This window comes from Achroia grisella, unplaced genomic scaffold, assembly GCF_030625045.1.
Source record: "Achroia grisella isolate CSIRO2021 unplaced genomic scaffold, CSIRO_AGI_Agris_v1 utg544, whole genome shotgun sequence".
Lineage (NCBI taxonomy): Eukaryota > Metazoa > Arthropoda > Insecta > Lepidoptera > Pyralidae > Achroia > Achroia grisella.
In genome coordinates, this window is record NW_026712929.1 from 4395604 (window position 1) to 4417897 (window position 22294).

General features: G+C 31.9%; 1 protein-coding gene across 1 annotated transcript; it reads left to right on the forward strand.

Annotated features, from left to right (window-relative positions):
* Positions 1 to 527: 527 nt before the first annotated feature.
* On the forward strand, positions 528 to 14221 carry LOC131847864 (scolexin B-like). The gene is made up of 7 exons (XM_059197553.1): positions 528 to 844; positions 4812 to 4974; positions 11413 to 11566; positions 12173 to 12325; positions 12842 to 12979; positions 13451 to 13478; positions 13654 to 14221. Exons 1-7 carry the CDS (start codon positions 598 to 600, stop codon positions 13779 to 13781), a joined length of 1011 nt encoding a protein of 336 aa, XP_059053536.1. The 5' UTR covers positions 528 to 597; the 3' UTR covers positions 13782 to 14221.
* The last annotated feature ends 8073 nt before the right edge of the window (positions 14222 to 22294 follow it).

Consider the following 22294-nt stretch of genomic DNA (forward strand, 5'->3'; position numbering starts at 1 on the left):
CTACTATACTGTAAATCGCAGGCATAGTTAGTATTATATAGTCATTAAAAATTAACCATTTTTTTTTAATTATTTGCTTGAATTCAGCTATTTTATTGTATCATATAACAGAAGCATACAGGTAATATAAAATACGTAAGACGTATCTAATCTAATCTGGCTAATCATATACAGAAGTAAGTCCATTGAGTGTGAGTACAGTTAATAAATAACATTTATATCAATATAAACATTGAGGTGGTGAAAAATTATTTTATAAAAAATTATATAAACTTTCATATATTAGAAACGTCTAATTAAAACAATGTAATTAATGGTTTTTGAATTTTTAAATATAACAGTAGTTTATATTTGTATTCGTTTGGTTTATTTACAACACTAATATTTGTTTTACTTTGTCTGAATACTGTAATATTCTTCATCAAGGTGAATTCCATTTTTTATATAATAGTTTACTTTCATAATTTCAACATCTGTATTAGGTATATAAATAATTGGCTAAATATAATAAATACATAATGTGTATTAATGATACTACATATTAGGATACCCTTTGAATTATGAATAAAATACCTGACAATAAAATTAATTATAATTATGATAAAAAAGTTACAAATCAAAACAAAAGTGTTACCCACAACACGGACAGCGAAAATGAACAAAAAACCAAATACGCGATCAAGTAAATGTATTTATATAAAGTGCGTCGAATGGATCCGAGGAAACAACAGCACTATGCTCACTCTGCGGCGGTTGTCTGTGCTCGTGCTCGTGGTAGTGGTGGCGTGCGCGCGCGCACGGCCCGGCGACAACGATGTAGTGCAACACGATAAGAAAGACAAGTGTGAGTACCTTATATTCTTCTTAACACTATGGTTACAGGTCAATCTTTTAAAACAGCGTCTATACTTTCTCTTTCTTTAATATCATGTAGTGATAATAAAATGTTGAAATGATTTAGATTTTGTTAAAATATTAAGTAAGTGCTCAAAATTGGAACAAACATGAATACAACAAAATTTGCGTATTTTGTTACATGGATACGTATTTGTTATATGTATGTATGCCTTGTAAATTATAGTATATATTCTAAATATAAACAAGTGCGTGTAAAATTAGAAATATTACGATTGATAACTGTGGCGATATTAATTTAATTCTGAGCGTACCGTCAAGGTAATCACAAAACAAGCATACAAAATTATTAAAGGATGAAAACAGAGACATGCAAAATAAACAGTCCATCAAAATGACATCGACTCATAAACACTGTTAATATAGTTCTGACATTACAATATATAATATCTATGTATTTTCTTACATTTAAGAGAAAAAAAACAAAATGACGAGTTTTTAGACTTTGTCAGATCAAAATAAATAAATTATAATATTTATATATTGGGTCGATATATCAATAAATATTAGTACTATATAATAAACAATAGTATATAATAAACAATAAAGTGAATTTGTTACTTTTTGGTATTGTAACAAACATACCATAAAATATGATAGACATAAGAGAGGATAAATAAAAAGTATGAAATACAATCACGGAAACAGAGGAATAAATATTGAGGACTAATACCTTGGAAAAATCACCAAAATATATAAATATATCTCTGTAATAAATTATCTGCCTGTCATATAAGATATGTGTCATGCAGAAAATCAAGATTAGTGGAACACTCTTCTGTTTGTTATTATTATCTATATGTGCCTGTAGTCCTGTTAAAATTCTATTATTTCATCATCCAATTAAATATTCATTAATGAAATTATTATATTTAAAGGTTGTTGATTACAAAAAATATCACTATTATGTATTAATTTAAATAGCGGATATAAATCGTTTTTGAAAAAAATATTTAACGCTATGATCTCATTTTAGTAAACACATCATTTTTATTGCTATTATATGAATCATAATTTATGTGGACGGTCCCTAATTACTAACAGAAATTACTTTGGATAAACCAACATATACACACCTAGATGCTTTAAATCGGTTATAGTTACGCTTTATACATATACATAGAGGGAGGTAACCAGCAGGTCATTAAATCATTAATAGAAGTACCTATATTGCCTTAGGCTCATATTAGTTGCATGCTTAATAACTGACACTCATTAACGACCTAACAAAAAAGTTACAACTTGTAATTGTATGGTAATTTGTTTCTGTGGAAAAAACGCCGGAGCTGTGTTGAAGACACGAATATATAGTATGGTTTTAATGCAACTTCACAGGAGACATAGTTGTGTTTTGTTTTTTGATAGCGACTGACAATTTCTTTTAATGTAGATGGAATGTTTTTTAAATAGATAATGGAATAGTGCTCTCGCCTGCTCTAACAGTTTACAGTGGCGGGGCATTAGACCATCGTGGCAAATTCACCAGGAATTTATCAGCAATGTTTCCAGGGGAACCGCGTGGAGTTCAACCTGATATCCTACATCGCCAACAATGGGATCATTAGTCCATATTACTAACAATCCCCTCCTGCGAATGAAATGCCAAACAAGTGATAACTGTCGCATATAAATAGTAAATATGAATATGACTGGGACAAATGTCTTTCTCTATCCTAAATAGAGAGAGAAGGGATAGTTAGAAATAGCGACCGGATACCACATTGCTAGGAATGTCTTGTCAAGACTTCCACGCAATTCTTCTGGAAACCATCATGATTAAATCCTCATGAATTCGTTTTTAACATATCTAACTTCAAACTCATCATTCTCCACTGGTATCCCAGTAGTCCAACGGTTACACTATTCCAGATACATTCATTAAACAAAATTTGTTAATTTAAAATATTATGTTGCCATTAAGGAGCTATATAGTAACAGATAAACACAAGGGACGTGGAATCTAAGTCAAAAATGTGTTACGTCAAACTTAGTCTTGAGAAACAAAATACCATTGTCTTTTATCTAATAAGTGACATGATAAATGCAAAATTTTGATATATTTATATTTACTTCAGTGCCAAGTTTACGAAATATCCGTAGTTTGGGGGTCAAGTTTAAGAGTTGATATTTCTAAATGTTGGCGGAACAAATCGTCTCTGTATGTTGCAAGATTCGCATGGAACAAATAAGTGTGTAAATAACCACTCGGAATATTCAAGCAGTTTGTCAATTTAAGAAACAGTCAACTTTTTTCTCAATAGTACCTACTTTTAGGTTGTTACGTGTCTGGTCAATGTTCGGTTTCAAATATAAGAATGCAATTCGAATACGCAACTCAAGCTCTATTATAACTTCTATGTCATAGTTGAAAACTATGTATAACTTTTTTTATAGTCACCTACCTGCGCTAACGCTATACGCTAGAGGTCATCAGAGATTCATTCATTCATAATTTAAAACCCACTCTCTTGTCGGTGGAGCTTTTGCCACTTTCCAGGATATGAGGATAAAGTTAACTCAGTTAGCACATTGTGAGGGATTTACCAGCTATTAGTGATGTCTGATGGGAGCCGCGAGGCGGTCCACATGATAAACATTACTAGCAATGGGGGCCTGCGGGGGAGAGGAATGTAAGTAATACCGACTAGAGGCCGCTAATTCCTATTACTTACAATCCTCTAATTCAAATTCAAATTCAAAAATCATTTATTCATGTAGGACATTTTAGCCGCTTATGAAAGTCAAGTTTTTTATATTATAATTATGCCCTCTCCCCCACGTTTTGAACTATTGATTTCACATTAGGCTCCACAATATATTATTTCATGGTGTTTTTCATGTCATGTATGAAACAATCTGCTAACGTGGAGCATAGCATTATCAAAAAATCAGGCAACCAATGCGTAATACACGCAGTTAGTCAGTTTCTTTGTATAATGATGGGCATTGGAATATTACTCACATTATACATAATTATACAAACATTTTACTAAAACAAACAAGCTAAGCTATTACGAGGTTTAACCAGGTTCTTTGTTGATGATATGCTTTGTAACATTATTGCTGTTATAATCATACAAATACTTAATTTGTTAGTAAGCTATGTTACTAATTAGTAGCTTAGTTTGATAGTGTTAGTCAGGCAGTTGCCTAATCTCTAAAACGAGACACATCAACAGTAGATGTTGATGTGTCTCTTTTTAGAGATTAGGATGATTAGATCATCTACATTGTTGGATCAATACATAAATTAAAATATTAAGTATCTATATAGACAAAGTCAAAATCATTTACCATAGGACATTTTTGGCTAGTTACGCACGTCTATACTTTTATACATAAAACGGCCAGTTCGGCAAGCTACTTAAATTAACAAGAACTGGCAAAAAAACTCAATTGGAACATTTCTTTTATAATTGATTATACAACAGCTACCCTTTTTCGAAAAACTCTAGTGTTGTTGGCTGCGGTTACGTTTAACTTTTTTGCCACTTATGACCAATCGGTTTTTCTGTTTGGTGCTTCTTTACGTCATAGATGTGATCACTCCACCGACAATTAACACAAGTAAACAAATCTATTATATCCAATAACATTGTATTTTCCTGTCACTTTTTAATAGTTCTGAGTACTTATTTTTTACACATCGAGCGCGTAGATACATTCAAATAAAAACAAAAACATAACGCCGAATTATAAAGAAATAGTGATGAAGATAAACAACTTTTTCTTAAGCTTAACTCCTCTCCTCAATGTTGTGCAATATTGACTTAATTTATTAGACTATTTTACCTGTACCTAATAATACTTAAGTTTAACAATATAATTAAAACCAATCCTAACAAGATATCATACAAGCTTTTGATTAATTTTAAGACTTATATTTATGTCCACAGCACAAGAACTGAAAGTTTTAGTAAACAGTGAACCAACGGAAAATAATGAAGTCCCACCATTAGATAAACCCATTAATGAGAAGTATCCACATGCAGTCCTGTATGGAGGCACCTGCGGAGGATCCATCATCAGCCCTAATTGGATTCTTACAGCAGGACACTGGTATGTTTGATTTTCGTATAATCTTTTTTTATACTTTTTCTAGTATTGTCAGGTTACTTTACCTAAGGTTTTCTTTCACAAATTATTATTTATTGTTTTGTTTTTGTGGTGTGTACGGTATACTTTTGTTTTTGGATGACAATTAAATGGTACCCACGTTTGCGCTAACGTATTACGCTGGCGGAGTACCGTGAAGGATGATAAAAGAAATATGAAGACAGGTGAATTAGTCCATCTTGGCAAATTGCATTTTCCCATGATTGTTTCCAGGGGAACCACGTGGACGTCATCCTGACAGTACATTACTAGCAATGGGGTTATTAGTTAACATTACTTATTAACAATCTCTTCTCCCCAAGAATATATTACAGTATCACTAGCTGCCAAGGCAAACGTTGTTTTGCCTTAAAATAAAAAAAAATTGAGGGGTGTAGTCCACCCCTCAATTTTTTTTTTTCATGTGAGTCGGTCAAGCCGTTTCGGAGGAGTATGGGAACGAAAACTGTGACACGAGAATTTTATATATAAGATTTTCATGTATTTGGCAAACGCAACCGCAACATTCCATTAACATCCATAAAAAAAATATTTATTTAAAAAAAATTGAATAGAATGAAGACTCAACTACTGAATAAATGTTACAAACCTATCTAAATATTTGTTACTGGCGTAACCAAAGTTACATAGCTGAAACGATTATGCAAATCAATACCGATTGACTTGCGTTTCAAAAAATTTCTACAAGTAAATTGTGAAAGTTTACGAAACGCACGAAATCTTATTGAAGATTTTTTCAAATTGGCAGTTCGTCGGTGTAACTGTCATTGAAATTAAACATCATAACTTTTTTATCTTGATTATAATAGTCTACTTTTTTAATCTATCTATTATTGTTTAAGGCTGTATCAATAAGCATCAGGTATAGTCAATGTCATTTAAATGTGTTGTAATACAGGTACTTTGTGATCCTAACATTTATTATCCTAAATATCTACTGATATTTGTTATCAAATTTCAGTACATATTTACGATAATGCTATTAAATGAGATATTACTTTCGTGACACGTTCAAACATTAAATGCATTCTAATTCGTCAACTATCTATCTTCACGCCAGATACCTTACGGAATAAGCAGAGTCAACGAACAATCGTTGACTTTTGTCTTTAAATACAATATAATTATGCGCAAATAGATACACGCATGGAAGCCGGTTCTGAGCGAAGACAAATTATCAATATTTTATAACTATCTACACGAATTTAATGAATTATTTACTACATTTTCGTCGTTAACAATTTTATATATTCAATTCCAGTACTTAATTATAATATATTATTGCAAAATGAAAATACGCCGACCCCAAATAAATGGGATAAGGAAGAAGCAGATGATGATGATGATGATTGCAAAATGAAAATAGATTTTAAAATAACACAAATTATTAATATTATTATATATACTTATAATTAATTACAAGTAATAGGATAAGTAATAACCGATAACATGCAATATGTTAAATAAAATTTTCTAATCAACTATGTCAGTCACGATCATGTCGCGGTTACCTTGAGAGGAAAAGATAGACTCAAGTGCCATCTACTTGTGTATTTATGTATACATATATTACTAGCGATCCGTCCCGGGTTCGCGCGGATACATTTAAAATCATACATGCATGCATGTATTATTAGACATATAAATGTTCCTCTTGAATCACTCAATGCTGAAAACTGCATTAAAATCCGTTGCGTAATTTAAAAGATATATCTGAACAAACAGCGGCCGGGGACTTTGTTATATAGTACAAGTGTAAAGATACTACAAGAGCTATAAGATGTTGATAGTATTGCAACTATGTCTAACAATGTAAATTATTATACCTAAATTCACTTAAAATAGAAGACAGACTCCTCATTTATCTAACCGTGTTTTGACCAAACCAATACTCCGTATCTATAAAGATGTGTTTACAAACTTATTTATCTTACTATATAGTATCAGTTTTTCCCTATACCTATATTATTTTGTATAAGCTTCTTGGTATTGCAACTACCTACGTACCTACTCAATAGAAAAAACGAGCAACAATAACTACCTACATATTATAAATCAGTACACGTTTTAAACAACATACATCTAATCATCTCTTGGCTGATCATCCGTATCATAAAACAGTGTTTACAAGTTTTCTACTTGCTCTGTGCATAGCTGTCTTTCTGGTTACATTGTAATTCATTTCAATGTTATTACCACAGATAACATAATTTTACATAGTTATTACTGAAACCAGATTGACTTTATATTTAACATGTCTTTATCATGCATTGTTCTTTAAGCCTCTCATCAGAGGAGTTATGATAATCATCTGGATGAATGGCGGTCATCTACAGTACGTTTTTCCAGAAACTTTTTGCCACGCACTACGAACTACGAGTATCAGCCCATGTATATAAAAAACTTCAGTCACAATACATCGAATGACAATAAGAGTACCATAAAACAATGACAATGCGTTATCACAGGCCTAGTTTGATGATTTTTTAAAAAAAAAAAAAAAAGCGTGATAAAAAACTCATCACACGATCACACACGTGATGATATGTGGCGTCCGACGCCTATATTTTTATGTATTATTTGTACGTAAACAACACCAAGAATATTTTGAGACGTGCGGAGTACTTCTAATGCTTTGGCATTTCGTAGGACTACGGTATCATCATCTATAATTTCTCTATTTAAAAACTTTCAGCTAGCTTTAAGCTTATTGACGACTGAAAAAACGAGACAGAAACAGAAAACTAGACTTTTTACTAAAAAGTCTACACACTTTGGTAGGAATTATATTATATTTTACTAATTCATGTTCGTTTTAAATGTCTTAAGTTCCTAACAAATTAAATAAAGTGTAACTATGGAATTTAAGTACTATAAAGCTTATTTTTAAAAGTGTCTCTAAATATACTTACTGTATCAAACCAAACATAAATAAAACAACAAAAGCAAATTACTAGCAACAAATTTTAACATATTACTAATTAACTATAATCTACCAAATAGTGTATTCCGAGTAGGTAAATAGTTTTCGAATATTTTTATTAGATGGTAACCATATAGGTATATATATGTAACCTATTTACCATGCTAATAGTTGTAAATCCAGTTCCAAGCAAAAACCTGATTTAAGATACCTATATAACAAAGTGGACAATATTCTTCATAGCCAAGTCTACATTCTAAGTGATACAAAAAAATGTCTATTCAAAAATGTTTAGATTATATAAACTAGCTGACCCACGCAACTTCGTCTGCATAACACTTGCTCCTCATTATATTTCGCCCAGTAATAATATCTTTAAAAATTACAGCCTATATGTTATTCTGATGTATAAGCTATGTTGCTGTTAAGTCTCATTAATCCATTTAGTAGTTTTGGCGTGGAAGAGTAACAAACGTCTATCCATACTCACAAACTTTCACGTTTATAATATTAGTGAGATTTATTTAATTAAACAGTATTTATATTTTATTCTAGGTTTGTTGTTCTAAGTCTGCTACCTTCCTACTTTACAACAAACTATTGTCAGCCCTGCTTACTTGTAATAAATAAACTTTGTCATGACTCATGTACTGTACAGGGAATTAAATTTACATACAAAACAAACGCATATAAATTTATAATAATAGCTGTATTAATTCTTTACCTTGCCGGGTTTTTCTGGTCGACGCAGTAATTCCGGTTAAACGACTTTATTTCAGAAAATCTAGTGTTATTATATTAGTATAAAGTACCTATTTAATATTTCTTCCGATAGTTGGTCTTAGAAAACATAAATGAAAAAACCGTGTTGAACGTATAACATTCGTATAAATTAAAAAAATGGTATCCTCATGTGTGTAACTAAGTAACATTTTGACAAACTATGAGAAACCTATATATATATGGAGAAACAAAAAGGGGGGTTTATATAAAACCGCCTACCTTTTTTAAGGGGTGTGGACGGATACTGTGGAATTCTTACCCAATAAAATACATAGGAGTTTTCTATATTAAACCACGAACAATGAACATATAACGTTGTTATAAGTACAAGTCCATCGTCATAATTACTTCCATGACGCTCGGCAATTATAAAACTATTGTTGACGCATTATCTTATAAATGCATTGATAATGGCTCCTAATACACTGTTAACCAGGTAAATAGGAATTGCGTTTAAAAAATATATCGATATCAAGTAAATCCGTTAATAACTTTTATCCATTACGTTATACAAGAATCTGCAATAGCTGAATCAAGGTAAATCGGTTTTGTAGTGCAGATATTGATAGCATTTCTTTATATTTTTGAAAAATAAATTTATAGTCTATCATAGCATTGAGATATGAATCTAAAAATCTTAGTGCAGTCCAGTATACAGAGGAAGGGCAGACTAAAATGGCATCTAAAGCACCCAACCTCAATCCAAGCAGACATTGTTAGGGATGACCCTCAAATATTTTCCCCCATTCATTCACTTGTGTAATGAATATTTTCAGTGCCGTATCTATAATATTTCAAAAAAACATGTAAGCAGGCTTCTCTATTGTAGAAATAGATGTGACGGATATCTCTCAGGTAATTATTGTCTACATTCATTTAAAACTAGCTGACCCGCAACTTTGTTTACGTCAAATACGAGGTCCCTGTTTTGTTTTGCAATGCTATATTATATCTCTTGACAAACAAGCAAACTTTAGTTTAATAATAATATTATAGATTTAGAAAATGCTATCTACTTCCTTAGTATATATAGTAGTCATAGAATTTAATATAGTTGAACACCAAGTTCATGTAAGTATCTATATTGTACATTTTTATTTTGTTATTCATGTCAAGCCTTGATTCTACTTATCTGAGCAACCTATGTCTATATAGAGTTCACACAAAGATTACGTAAGTATTACTTCACTGTCTGATCTTAAATTTAATATTACACAAGTAATAAAGATGCAGTAAAGTTGACACATTATATGCATATGTACCTCTGTTTTATAATCGCGTAACTGCCGCCATATGACGTTGCCTTTTACAAGAAAGATTCTGTGATATAATTGAGTTTGAAGGTATATATTATTTTTTATAACATTAATCAACATTACAATCATCACATGATAGGTACTTTGGGCAAATGTAGGTTAATTCTTATAGCAATTTACCAAATACATAGTCGTATAAAAATAATGTCTTTGCGTGATAATACCTATGGATTAACGTCACAATACCATCATTGTGGCGTTAATTCATAGGCATTATCACCTTATCCATATAAGGGAAGTGTAAGATAAATCTTTTAAGTCGTTCGTCCCTGACTTTATTATATTAGTTACATGTAAATTACGAAACACGTATGTTCATAATTTAACCCGCATTTGCGTCCGCAATGACGTCACGAGTCGCCTTCTTTTGTCGCGTAAATAGTTTTTAATGCAACGTGGAGTTGTAATTATTGACTTTGAGGATCGCTATCACAGCCGGCCAATGTGGGACCTACGTTGATAACCCGCAACCACAAACTGTGACGTCGTGCCAGCAATTAAAATCACATTCCTGCTAATACTCTCATTATATTAAACTAGGTATAATTTACTATCTATTTATGTAGCTGTCCAAACACCTGTCAATTTATAAAAACCACTTTCTTTGCTGTTAAGTCATTGTAGACTTGTATTGTTTTTTCAACAAGTTTATTACTTAATACGATCTACTAGGTAATTTAAGGTATTTTCTAATTTTACTATAAATAGTATTATCCAAATAAGTCTAAACCCCAAGGGTCCGAAGTGCAAAGGGGAATTCAACGCTCGAGAGCGTCGCCATTAGCACAGACAGGGTTAAATAAATGCATGGGAAAGGGGAGGTCAATTAGTACACCATCTAGTAATATAGAATATGTTCAATTTATATAATGAATAACCTATTCATCATTTGAATTATTTATTCTCACCCACAATTATTTTTTATTGTCCATTATAGAATGTTGCACACTTTAACACTAACGGTGTACGATGGCTAGACACATTGTAGGATGATAAGGATGAGGAATAGAATCAAATACAACACTTAGTTGGCAATGGAACCAACTACAATTTGTTAGTAGGATTTTGAAATGTCATTTCAACTAGGCAGGTATATATCTACAATGCGATGAAGCATGACATTTGGACATGGTTCGATGGGCAATAGGTAGGTAACCTAATCTATAGGTACTAAAGATATTGGCATAGTATCAAAATGACAAAATTTTCAACACAAAACAAACTACCAAAACTGATTCATTTATGAACCTGTACATTATTGGCTTTAAACAAACTATTAACATTTCATTTACCTTTTTCATTTATTTTCATCTGCCTTCCATTTAGGTACCTTACATTATAATTTGTTTCCAATTACAGTACCCTGTTCACCAGCGGTCGGTATATTCTGGCGGGAACCAACAACTCTGAAAACGAGAGTGGAGTGCTGCACAGGGTGAAGAGGCTCGTAATTCACCCCTTATTCACCGTTGGACCGTATTGGCTCGATTCAGAACAGTTCAATATAAAGCAGGTAATTAAATTCGTCTAGACATATCACCTTACGTCATCTTGTGGTGGGTTGCTATACAAGCTATTATGAAATTATAAGACTAATTGAAACAAACAAGAATATATATATAAATATATGTTTTTATACAAATAATGATTTGTCACAATTATTTTGAGATGTAGCACGCGCTAAGATAAAGAAAATTATGAATAGTTTATATTGTAACTATATTTTAAAACTTTATAATTATTACAAGTTTGTCTTCGTCACGTCTCTACTAAATGCTGCCTACTCCTAAATATAGACCTGGACAACACCACTAAGATAATCAGTGTCAAACTAGTCTTATTAATATATTCATAGATATCTATAAAATGCGAGTAAGTAAATTTACTTATAGTTACCATTTTCCTTGTTATGAATTCATGCTTTATTTCATTTTTATACATATTTTATTATTGTTTCACAGAATTCTCAAATATCAAAAGGAAAAATCGTATTATTTTATCTTTCGATGATCACAACCGGTCCAATAGCAGAAAAAATACTGGTTTTTTTCTTATATAAATAGTATTGTATTATAATTGCTTTAGTTTCCTAATATTCCTATGTAATATTATTTCACAGGTGGCAGCAAGATGGGACTTTTTATTAGCAGAGTTAGAAACACCTCTAACTTTGGACAACAAAACCATAGCTGCCATACCACTTGAAGACAAACTGTCGACTCCCGTAGGACTCGATGTGGGTTACGCGGGATATGGAACAGATCATCACGGGGTTGGTATTTTTAACATATAATAAGGCTTAGACCGCTTCATGACTTAACATCAAGCGAAATTGCAGTAAAACATGCTTACATTTCGTAAAAAAAATGTTGAATCATTATTTTTTTATAAATGAAAACATGAAAGTCTAGTTTTCCTTTTACTATGTAATATTATGTTATCTGTGCTTTTACCTACCTACTTCTATACTTTGATCTCTATCAAATGATAAAAATTGAATGAAACAATACAGAATAAAATTATGAAAGAAGAAAAGAAATGTTATTTCACAGATTTTGAAAATGGGATTTTATGTTCAGATACCTATAAATTCAATATATTTAAAACAAAATTACATTATAAGACTGTACCCTGAACTGATTGATAACAAAAATCAAATATATTATAAACAAATATTGTATATATTGGTAATTTATATGAGTTTATATGAAAAAAGCGGGTAAATAACATTCTAAAGTATATTTGAGTCAACATTATTATTTATATTGTATTCATGACCTTGTTACAGGGAACCATGAGCCATAATATGCATGGCATGGAACTGTCCGTTCAGGGAGACGATGTCTGCGCCAAGTTAGAGCAGTACCGACCAAAAGACATGCTTTGTACGAAAGGACGACCACCCAGATTCGACTCAGCGTGCAATGTAAGTCGAATTTATCTGTTTAACTACTAACTACTTGTGAAAATCGTTATTCGTGACGACAATTACCACTTTTCATAAGATGGGACTTAGCAATTTTGCTATTCCAGTGAGACGAAACGGTAGAGAGGGAAGCAATTCCTGGCACTTGTGACCCGGGTGAAGGTTTGCCCTAAGGGGCGTCTTTGCCTTGGTGACTGCTGACGTACGTCACGTCAGGGTTCACCTTCACCGCTTGTGTTTTTCTCCCTACCCAGTCAAACCTGGTAGGAGCCTGCTAGTGCAGCTTTAAATATATGTTCAAGTATAGACCCCACTGCAGTTCTAGACAGGCCAAGATATACTCTCATTTCGACCACATATAAATTGACAACATAAGCCATTCATTCAATATAAACAAACTACCTTATCTGAAGTCTTTAGGTTATGTATCTTATTTCAAATGTATCCTATTAAGATTGATTAACATTGCAGGGTGACAGTGGAAGTGGACTCGTCGGTGTAAAACTTTAAACAAATAAATTTATTTACTTTAAACAAATCACAGAGCATCATAAACGTTGTATTCCGTTCACAGAGCACCGTATTCATTGAAATAGTTTTTTAATTATATTAATATCATAATCAACCCTAATTTTATATTAAACATTTACTAGTTAATACAACATTCTATGTGATTGGCAAATTGCTCGGCGTCGCGTCGTGGGTCGAGAACGACTCCTTTGAATGCCGCAACGGAAACCTGGTTGTATTCTCAAGAGTAGCAAGCGTTAGAGATTGGATAAGAAAAGTCACCAACATATAATATGTTGATCAGATGTTGACTTGGACGGCCGGAGTAGGGTTTCATGAAGTCAGCAGTTACCGCCTACTGAATCACAACCACAGTTCTTGTAATAGGGTGTATAAGAACACTGTGATGACAAGTTACTATAGGTCTCTAGTAAAAGTGCAATACGAAACAAATAGCTCCTGATTATTGATGAACCCACGAAAATAGATTTTACTTACTATTGTACAAAACACCTTATTATGTAGAGATCAACATTTTTTTGTAAATGAATTTTACTTGTAAACAGTATAGTAAACCCTTCCTTATCCGTTAAAACCTATATTAACTATTAATGTTTTGTTGCCTTCTTTCAAACGAAAAAAATAGCTCAAAAGAAAAGGACAAAACAGTTATAATAGGTTTATTAGACATTTAAATTGTATGAATAAGACGGTAAATAGATAAACATAAACTATAGTACAACAGTTGTTAAAATAGAATATTTGTGTCACTTGTATATATTACACAAGGTGTAATGTACCAAGCCAATCAGCCAGTGGTAGTATATATTTTTTAACCTTTTATATTAAAACGATTAAAGGCTTCATTTGTTTGATTGAAAGATTCAGAATCTATTATCAGAATTGCAGTTTGCTACTTAGGGAACGTTGTTTATAATACTGTGACTGATATTTGGCTTGGTCACCCTCAATGGAATTACCATAACTACCAATACTACAAACTATATGCAACCAGTGTTGTTTCACATATATTTCGTGGTATACTTAACGTGATCATTTATTTTACTGTCAGTTTGAAGCCATACAAAAAGGAGAATCTGAGAACAATATCTTTTTAAGAAAATTGCCCAGACGGAGGAGTATGAAATTTCCCACAGTTTATATAGAGGAGTGCAGAATGCCATTTTTTTAATTATGCCTAAATAATACTTTAAATCGATAAACAAAATATTACACACACACGACTGACAACAAAACGTCATGTCAATAAATTTCAATATTGTTAATTGTCAAATAAGCGAATGGAGGTTTGTTTCTGTGCTGGTATTAATCAATGTGAAGCTATATATATATATATATATATAAATATCCCCTTGGGCACTTTGTGGCTCAGACGTGCCGTATAGGTAGTTTTTTGTTGATCCTTTTTCACTTGTTGATCCGGAGGCCTTTTGTTGATCTAATGCCAGATGACCATATATAAATGTTGATCCGTTTTGAGCCACAACTGTCACGACGAGTAATAATAATAATTAAGCGATTTATACACGATTTTATACAAATCCACCTTTTTGGCATACGACCACTTCTTGATCCAATTCAAACGGGCCAATCAGGGTGCAGCATTTGCCAAGGGCTTCCTCATTGGCACGTTTGGGCTACTACATTATGGCTACAGTAACTTAATAATGTCTAGCTAGTATTTCAAAAATAATAGTCTACCTAATCTAAATATTTATAGAAATCAGTCTGGAGTAACGTGACTCCAGATCAAACCTCAATACTTGTTATTTTTTGGATGGGAATCTTTTCTTTTGTAACAACGTTACTGAGCGAATAAAGAGAAGACGCAACGGCGGATCCAGGGGGAGCGTCATGGAGGTCATGGGAGTCATGGGGGCGTCATGACTCTCCTCCCCCTTAGCCCAGAACTTAGGTAGACCACTAATTGAACTAAAAAATAATGAAACAGCAAATTTTTTTGCACGATCGGAGTGTTGGTGCAGTAGTATTAATTATAATTAAACATTGTTACTTAAAACATAACAGTTAAAGTACTATAACACTAAAAGCAAAATAGGTATTTTCAAAATACTTTTTCAAAATAAATTACCCTTTGAGTTTTTGTTCAAACCTCAGATATTATATTTATTTTAGGTATATCAATCAATACATAGTATAGCATAGTACAGTCTGTCTGTCTGTCTGTTTGTTCCGGCTAATCTCTGAAATAGCTGGACCGATTTTGACGGGACTTTTTTTGGCAAGTAGCTGATGTAATAAGGAGTAACTTACGCTACTGTTATTTTAGAAAAATAAAATAAAATTTCACGCGGACGAAGTCGCTGGGGCCAGCTAGTCTATAGATATACCGAGATTTAATGTTTAAGTTGCTATTATGTTATTGACAAAATTTTACTGTAATGTTACTATTACGTTATCCTACACAATTTGTATTATTTTGGATGAATAAATAAATAAATAAATTAATAATAATCTATACATCTATACATTTAATAAAAATTGGAGTGTCTGTTTGTAATATTGAAAAAACCGTTTTTTACTACGTGCATATGAATATATATAAGGTACATATACCAAAATAACTATTTTTATAATTTTAGTCTGTCTGTCTGTCTGTCTGTTTGTTCCGGCTAATCTCTGAAATGGCTGGACCGATTTTGACGGTACTTTTTTTTGGCAGGTAGCTGATTTATAAGGAGTAACTTAGGGTACTTTTATTTTAGAAAAATAAAGTTATATTCCACGCGGACGAAGTCGCGGGTACAGCTTGTTTTTAATAAAAACTGTTTATTTGATAAAAAAACATCTTTTTTGTGGTACTTGAGAATGTTGAAGCCTGTTGTTTGTAATATTGAAATAACCGTTTTTTACTACTTGCATATGAATATAAATACGGTACATACACCAAAATAACATATTTTACAATTTTTGTCTGTCTGTCTGTTTGTTCTGGCTAATCTCTGAAATGGCTGGACCGATTTTGACGGGACTTTTATTGGCAGGTAGCTGATGTAATAAGGAGTAACTTAGGCTACTTTTATTTTAGAAAAATAAAGTTAAAAACCACGTGGACGAAGTCGCGGGAACAGCTAGTGTATAATATATTAGAGATACCTACGTGTTTTTTTATTGATGACTAGCTGTACACGGGATTTCGTCCGTGTTGAATTTAACTTTATTTTTCTAAAATATAAGAAGTTAAATTCCACGCGGACGAAGTCGCGTGTACAGCTAGTTGTCGGTAGTCTAGCGATTTAGCTAGCACACTGCTTTGATTCCTGCTTGGTAGTCGAGGGTTCGATTCCTCGCACGCTGCAAACATTTGTATTCATGAGTATGATTGTTTGTAACGGTCTGGGTGTTTTCTATGTATAGATAATATATATGTATTTACGAAAAAAAATCTTTGTATTTATATCAGTACCCATAACATAATCTTCAGCTAGCTTAACTTTGGTCTAGATGAAGCTGTGTGAATTGTCCTGAGATTACTATTATTACTATAATAAATCTTTTCAAATCAGCCGATGTTTATTTTTGCCATAATACGTGCTGTTACCATGTGATAATATTACGTACGTACTTATTAAACTATTAACTTATTATTAAATTATTAACTATTTATACTGTTTTAAATGTGATGCGTTCATTATTTATATTTCCTTTGAATTAAAGACAAATGTATATATATATATATATATATTTATATACACTTGCACACTTAGTTGATCCAGCCACGATCCGTAGATATTGCTGATCCACTGTCTCTCTCTTTCTATCACTATCTTTGTATTCTAATATGCGATGTTGCCGTTCCGGCCGAGACCATGCGTTGTTGCCAAATGTATTCGTCGATAGTAGTAGATACTTATACTCGATATATATTTTTTCAACAATTTCCTGCAATAGTGAATCCGTATCGGCATTTTTTTTAAATGCACAAAGATTTTTTGGCTCTGAATATATTTAAAAATCATTTACTTGTGTGTTGATGAATTTATATACTAGTACATGAAGTACCTAATACTTGTTTTGATTTGAATAGGTAGCGATATTATGAATTTATTATACGTAATCTAAAGATTTTGACGAAATAAAAGTAATTAGTTATCTGTTAACCTTGACTTCATGCTGGCACCAGTATTATAAGATGATGAACATACTCTTCGAAAACTTACAGCAGAAATATCGTGTTTGGACTCATTAGATAGGTCTCGATGAATAGAGTTTAAAAAACTTAAAATAAATGGTACATTAGAAATAATGTATAAAAACCCCTTACGTAAAATTCAACCACTTTAAACTTAATAATAATAATAATTAGGAAAAGAGAAAAGCTATACATGCACTGAAAGTAATTGATTCCTTCCACACAATATTTTCAGTATTAAACAACTCTGTTTGTTCAGTAAAAGTGTAAATACACTGGTAACCTTTAATCATATTTTATATGCAAACATTACATATACAAACACTAAAGTTTTATTTCAGAATAGCCAGTAGTTTTCAAGAAATAAGTCTTTGAAATTGTACGTGTAACTTATATATATACCTACTAGTTTTTTCACCATAACAAACAACACCAATATGGCCTAGTTAGTAGTTTACCTGTGTACCAATTAATAATAATAGTAATCTCAGGACAATTCATACAGCTTCATCTAGACCCAAGTTAAGCTAGCTGAAGATTATGTTATGGGTACCAGACAACTGATATAAATACAAAGATTTTTTTCGTAAATACATATATATTATCTATACATAGAAAACACCCAGACCGTTACAAACAATTTAATAATAAGTTAATAGTTTAATAAGTACGTACGTAATATTATCACATGGTAACAGCACGTATTATGGCAAAAATAAACATCGGCTGATTTGAAAAGATTTATTATAGTAATAATAGTAATCTCAGGACAATTCACACAGCTTCATCTAGACCCAAGTTAAGCTAGCTGAACATTGTGTTATGGGTACTGATATAAATACAAAGATTTTTTTTCGTAAATTAATATATATTATCTATACATAGAAAACACCCAGACCGTTACAAACAATCATACTCATGAATACAAATGTTTGCAGCGTGCGAGGAATCGAACCCTCGACCACCAAGCAGGAATCAAAGCAGTGTGCTAGCTAAATCGCTAGACTACCGACAACTAGCTGTACACCCGACTTCGTCCGCGTGGAATTTAACTTCTTATATTTTAGAAAAATAAAGTTAAATTCAACACGGACGAAATCCCGTGTACAGCTAGTCATCAATAAAAAAACACGTAGGTATCTCTAATATATTATACACTAGCTGTTCCCGCGACTTCGTCCACGTGGTTTTTAACTTTATTTTTCTAAAATAAAAGTAGCCTAAGTTACTCCTTATTACATCAGCTACCTGCCAAAAAAAGTCCCGTCAAAATCGGTCCAGCCATTTCAGAGATTAGCCGGAACAAACAGACAGACAGACAAAAATTGTAAAATATGTTATTTTGGTGTATGTACCGTATTTATATTCATATGCAAGTAGTAAAAAACGGTTATTTCAATATTACAAACAACAGGCTTCAACATTCTCAAGTACCACAAAAAAGATGTTTTTTTATCAAATAAACAGTTTTTATTAAAAACAAGCTGTCCCCGCGACTTCGTCCGCGTGGAATTAAATTTATTTTTCTAAAATAAAAGTAGCCTAAGTTACTCCTTATAAATCAGCTACCTGCCAAAAAAAGTACCGTCAAAATCGGTCCAGCCATTTCAGAGATTAGCCGGAACAAACAGACCGACAGACAGACAGACAAAAATTATAAAAATTGTTATTTTGGTATATGTACCTTATATATATTCATATGCATGTAGTAAAAAACGGTTTTTTCTATATTACAAACAGACACTCCAATTTTTATTAAATGTATAGATGTATAGATTATTATTTATTTATTTATTTATTCATCCAAAATAATACAAATTGTGTAGGATAACGTAATAGTAACATTACAGTAAAATTTTGTCAACAACATAATAGCAACTTAAACATTAAATCTCGGTATATCTATAGACTAGCTGGCCCCAGCGACTTCGTCCGCGTGAAATTTTATTTTATTTTTCTAAAATAACAGTAGCGTAAGTTACTCCTTATTACATCAGCTACTTGCCAAAAAAAGTCCCGTCAAAATCGGTCCAGCTATTTCAGAGATTAGCCGGAACAAACAGACAGACAGACAGACAAAACTTGTAAAATATGTTATTTTGGTGTATGTACCGTATTTATATTCATATGCAAGTAGTAAAAAACGGTTATTTCAATATTACAAACAGACACTCCAATTTTATTTACATGTATAGATGTATAGATTAAAAAAAAAGTAACAGTCATAAGGCTAGTCGTATGCCTAATATATATAATAATGTAATAAATTCATTTAAACAGAAATTGCGGGAACATTATTTAAATTTGTAACTTTTTTACTGTCCTTCTCCTTTTTTCACATCTTTCTGTTATATCCATATAGTTCTCTCTATATTTTCTGATTTTCTTACTTTCAATTTGAGACTGTACTTATAATTTGATTATCGGATCATTATGTATTTACTTATATATAATATTTATACATTTATGGGTTATATTTTGATATATATTTATGTATGTATATTGTTATTTTTTTATAGAAATGTATATTTTGCTTATCTTTATTATCTTTATAAATCTTTTTTTGACATTTCTTATTTATATTAGTGCACCGCCAATAATCTTTCGCTGCACCACTCATGGTTGCCTGGTAAATAACGCGGCAAAATATTAAGTCCGCCACATGTACAAATTTTTTTGTGCATTAAAGTTAAAGAAATAAAAAAATACAATACTGTTTAATGAAAATGCGTGTTGTCTAGTGCTTTGAGATGTATCAAAATAAGGTCAACAAAAAAGTCCGTGATGGTATATGTCTATCTCTTAAGGATAACCAACAATAACCATTTTTTATCTTTTACATTTTACGGGATTTTTTTTTATCGTATGTTTCCCTTAAAATCATGTAAACTATGTTATTATGTCATAATCTAAAGAAATAATAATATTTTATAGTGACATATCTACTATAAAATACCAAAAAGTAGCAATGTAATTCGTTACGCGCGAATCAGGTGTTATAAGGTCAAAGGTCGGTGCACCCCGCGTATTTGATAAATAGTGCTTCTCTGGATGTCTTTAAGAGAAAATGGCAGTATGTACGTGTATATGTACAAGTCCTTAAGTGGTTAAGTTTTTCAAATGTACATACAGTAAAGAATAAATATTTTTAAGTACAGTACTTACGTACATTAATATAATACCTACTTTTTACTTGTATCTATTGTTATCAAAATTAAATTATAAGTTCTTAACTTGACCACGACTATGTGACCCTCTCTTGGCGCCAAAACGAGTGAAAAAATGAACAGCATACGACGACGACGCAGTACCTATAGAGTGGAGCAACTGCTTATTCAGTTTTATTCAACTATTTAGTCCCTCCACCGTTACAATGAATGGAGGCGGATATTACAATGTACGTAGCATTGCGAATATAAAATATCTAGATTAGGTATAATAAATTCATAATTCATAGGCCGTTACGGTATCAGAGCCAAAGTCTTCTTTCTTTGTTTATGTACTGTTAGATGCGACAGCGACTTTGTTTTTATATTACTATGTAATGATTGATATACCTAAAATAAATAAAATATCTGAGGTTTGGACAAAAATTCAAAAGGTACTTAATTTTTAAAAAGTATTTTGAAAATACCTATTTTGCATTTAGTATTTGAAATACAAAACACAAAACTATTTTTGTTTTTAGAGTGACATTTCTATGAATTCACTGTCGATAGCGAGCGGTGCGATGGAAAAAGATAACCGTTTATAAAAATATAATAAATAACCCTGGACAATTAACACAGACTGATACTGAACTGTATAAATAGATATATTTATTTTGTAAATACATATATAATATACATATAAAACACCCAGACCGATGAAAACAATCGATGACCGATGAGTACAAATGTTTGCATCGTGCGAGAAATCGAACCCGCGACCATCGGATGTAAAGCGGTGTGACCACCGAGGCAGTCGAAATATATAAATAATCTTATGAATTTAATTTATTCTAATTTGTTTATGTGCGCGGGGTGCGGTGTACGGTGCTCCCCCTGCCTCCACCGTTGCTGGAGCTTGCATGTATGGAGCATTGCGAATATAAAATATCTAGATTAGTAAATTCATAATTGATAGACCGTTACGGTATCTATATATATTCGGATTAAAATAAGTATCGCAGTAAGGACCAGTATATAAAGTGATCAACACAATTAACTGATTTTTGAAATATATATACAGAGCCAAAAAGTCTTTGTATATTCAAAAAATATCTAATTTGTTTGTGTGCGCGGGGTGCGGTGTACGGTGCAGGGGGGACCCTGCCTCCACCGTTGCTGGAGCTTGCATGTATGGAGCATTGCGAATATAAAATATCTACATTAGTAAATTAATAAAGTCATAATTGATAGACCGTTACGGTATCTATATATATTCGGATGAAAGTAAGTATCGCAGTAAGGACGAGTATATAAAGTGATCAACATAATTAATTGATTTTTGGAATATATTCAGAGCCAAAAAGTCTTTGTGTATACCAAAAATTTAGCCGTTCGGAGCCATTCAGTCACGAATTATTAGTAAAAAAAGTGTCGAGTATATCGTACTATCGACGAATATATATGGCCGCATCGCAAAATAGA

Excerpts from the sequence above, each read along its gene's own strand:
- LOC131847864 (XM_059197553.1), top strand. The coding sequence starts at position 598 with ATGATAAAAAAGTTACAAATCAAAACAAAAGTGTTACCCACAACACGG. Across the intron at positions 12,326-12,841 it reads ATGGAACAGATCATCACGGG|GGAACCATGAGCCATAATAT; the intron begins GTTGGTATTTTT and ends ACCTTGTTACAG. Across the intron at positions 13,479-13,653 it reads TGGAAGTGGACTCGTCGGTG|TTGGCAAATTGCTCGGCGTC; the intron begins TAAAACTTTAAA and ends CATTCTATGTGA.